The sequence below is a fragment of the Poecilia latipinna genome, unplaced genomic scaffold (genome assembly GCF_001443285.1).
Source record: "Poecilia latipinna isolate Pla-1442-1.1 unplaced genomic scaffold, P_latipinna-1.0 Scaffold297, whole genome shotgun sequence".
Lineage (NCBI taxonomy): Eukaryota > Metazoa > Chordata > Actinopteri > Cyprinodontiformes > Poeciliidae > Poecilia > Poecilia latipinna.
The window spans coordinates 113,233-115,582 of record NW_015112913.1 but is presented as its reverse complement, the minus strand read 5'-3'; the positions used below and the strand labels follow the sequence as shown (position 1 = coordinate 115,582).

Below are 2,350 nucleotides of genomic sequence, written 5' to 3'. Positions count from 1 at the left end.
TAAAAAAAATTTTTAAAAGAGCTTAAAAGTTAAGTTTTCTTTTTGGTTTAAAAAAAAAAAAAAAAAAAAAAAAGGATGTCAGACATCCGCATTTCAGATGGACCAACATCTCATTCTGAATGAAAAGGAAGTGATCAAAAAAGAAATCTCTGCATGCTTTTTCACAGAAGAATCATAATTTGTGATACTTAACACGTCTCTTTGCAATCTGAGAAGCACACCAACTTCCTATTTTCTTCTCTCTTTTTTTGCACTTCTAGATTAGAAATATTTTCTTTAAACAGACTGTACTCGTGATGCACGTTAGAGGAAGGGGAATACCCAGTCTGGTGGTGGGCACATTGAACACTTACTCGTTGCGAAGTGGACCTGTATACACGGTCTTCAACACCACTTGGCCGAGGGTAGCATGGTAACACAAATAGACCTCTCCAAATCCTCCATAATCCAGAGGTTCCCTTTTGATGAGATCTGCTGATCTCATATGAAGCGAGATCTCAGGCGCGGTAGCCATCACCGCTGCCAATAACAAGACACTGTCGGAGTTACAAAAACTACTGGTCAATAACGTAAAACAAAGTGGTTAAAAATTTAACAGACAGTTAATCATGCATAAAAATAAGCAAATATTATAAACTACATGAATGGCCCGGTGAATTACTCACCCGTATCACTCAAAACACTGTGACAGTCTCAAGAGGAAAAAGCTAGAAGCTAGGTTTTATGACTGAACAAACTTTGGCTTTCTTTACTTTACTTTTTACCAAAACACGTAACTGATTAAAGTGTCTTATAGCATTAATACCGAAACATAAATATAAAACAAATATTAAAAACTGCCTTAAAATCCAAATAAAGTCACACAATCTTTGAATTTCCGGTAAAGGGTCGTCAAACATCGAAGTTAGACGCGAAACAAACATCAGACTACAAACAGGCTTTACAGATCGAGGTCAGAAAAATACACCGAGAGGTTGACTAGTAGATTTTAGTATGCGATGCTTTCAGATGACTCAAAAGTGCATTTACAGTATACACAATCATATACCGACTCCACCTTTCTGTTATCTTTTTCTTTAAAAAATATTGCTGAATTCTTCTGAGAAGTAGTTTCATATTAGCGTTGGATTCACTCCCCAGTCGAAGCCATACGTCAATTAGTCCGCCATATTGTAAGTGGCAAGTTCGCCTTGACAACCACATATTTGCTTAAAAACTGGGGGTTTTACAAACTAACTTACTAAAACCAACCAAATAAATAAATAGAAACTGAACAGCCCATGAAATATACTAATATAATTTAGTAATCTGACTTTTAGTCAGTAAGATTACTACAATTAATCTTACTTTATCTCTGAAGATTTCTGAAGTCATAGCAAACAAGTTAATCCAAGTTTACATCGCAAAGATAAACAATGACACACTCACTACACTTAAGCATAACAGTTTTCTTTAAATTATATTTAATGTTAGACTGAACAATGACTCCTTTGATGGCTGGGTACAGGATGCACTCCAGCTCTCATCCAATAACCCCTGAAGATAGTTGAAACCAGAAGTTTAGATACGCTGGATTAAAAAAACAACAAAACTAAAATTATTTCTCTTATGTCTGAGGTTAAATCAGACCAAACTTCTCTTGTCAGTTAGTTACCAAAATGAATTCTGTTTGCTAATACCACAATAATGAGAAATAACACGTCAGATCTACTTATTACTGTCTTCAAATTCAAACATTTATATACATTCCCTTAGTATTTAGTTGGCTTTGAACTGTATGTCTTGGTTCAAATTTTGGGGGTTTTCATCCACCATCCACAAGCTTGTCACAATACTTTGGAGGAATTGTGGCCAATTCTTCATAACAGAACAGATGTAAATGAATCAGGATTGTATGCCACCTCACTCACTCGTGTCGATTCAGATCTGCCAAATTGTCTACAGGTTGAGAGTAGGCAATTATGATGGCCGTGCCAAAATCAAGGTCAAATTATTCATTTGGAAGAGCCATTTTCCACCCAGATTTAACTTCCTAGCTGGTGTCTTTTGATGTTGTTTCAATATCTCCACATAATGTTATTTCCTCATAATGTGTATATTTTATGAAGAACACCAATTTCTTCTGCAGCTAAAAAACCCCCCACAACATAATGCTGCCACTTTTCACAATTCACAGTTGTGTTCACCTGTCACCTTCCTGGTGACAGGTCAACACTGATGTCATGATATCTTATCATGTTTAAGCTTGCATAATTGTTTGAACAGATGAACACACCAACTTAACATTCTGGGAAATTATTTCCAAAGATGACCCAGACATGTGCAGCACCACAATTCTTTTCATGACATT

The 2,350-nt window shown here is 35.8% G+C and overlaps 1 protein-coding gene across 2 annotated transcripts in view; it reads right to left on the bottom strand.

Moving 5' to 3' along the window:
• ripk1l (receptor (TNFRSF)-interacting serine-threonine kinase 1, like) overlaps positions 1-936 on the bottom strand; it is a 15,406-nt gene extending 14,470 nt beyond the window's left edge. The window contains exons 1-2 of one of the 2 annotated variants that reach the window (XM_015034386.1): positions 666-936; positions 354-536 (exon numbers count right to left, since the gene is read on the bottom strand). In XM_015034386.1, coding sequence (XP_014889872.1) covers positions 354-514 — 161 coding nt within the window. In that variant the 5' untranslated portion in view covers positions 515-536; positions 666-936. The remainder of the gene's footprint in view (positions 1-353; positions 537-665) is intronic. The other variant, XM_015034387.1, reaches the window with a different exon arrangement.
• Positions 937-2,350: the final 1,414 nt, after the last annotated feature.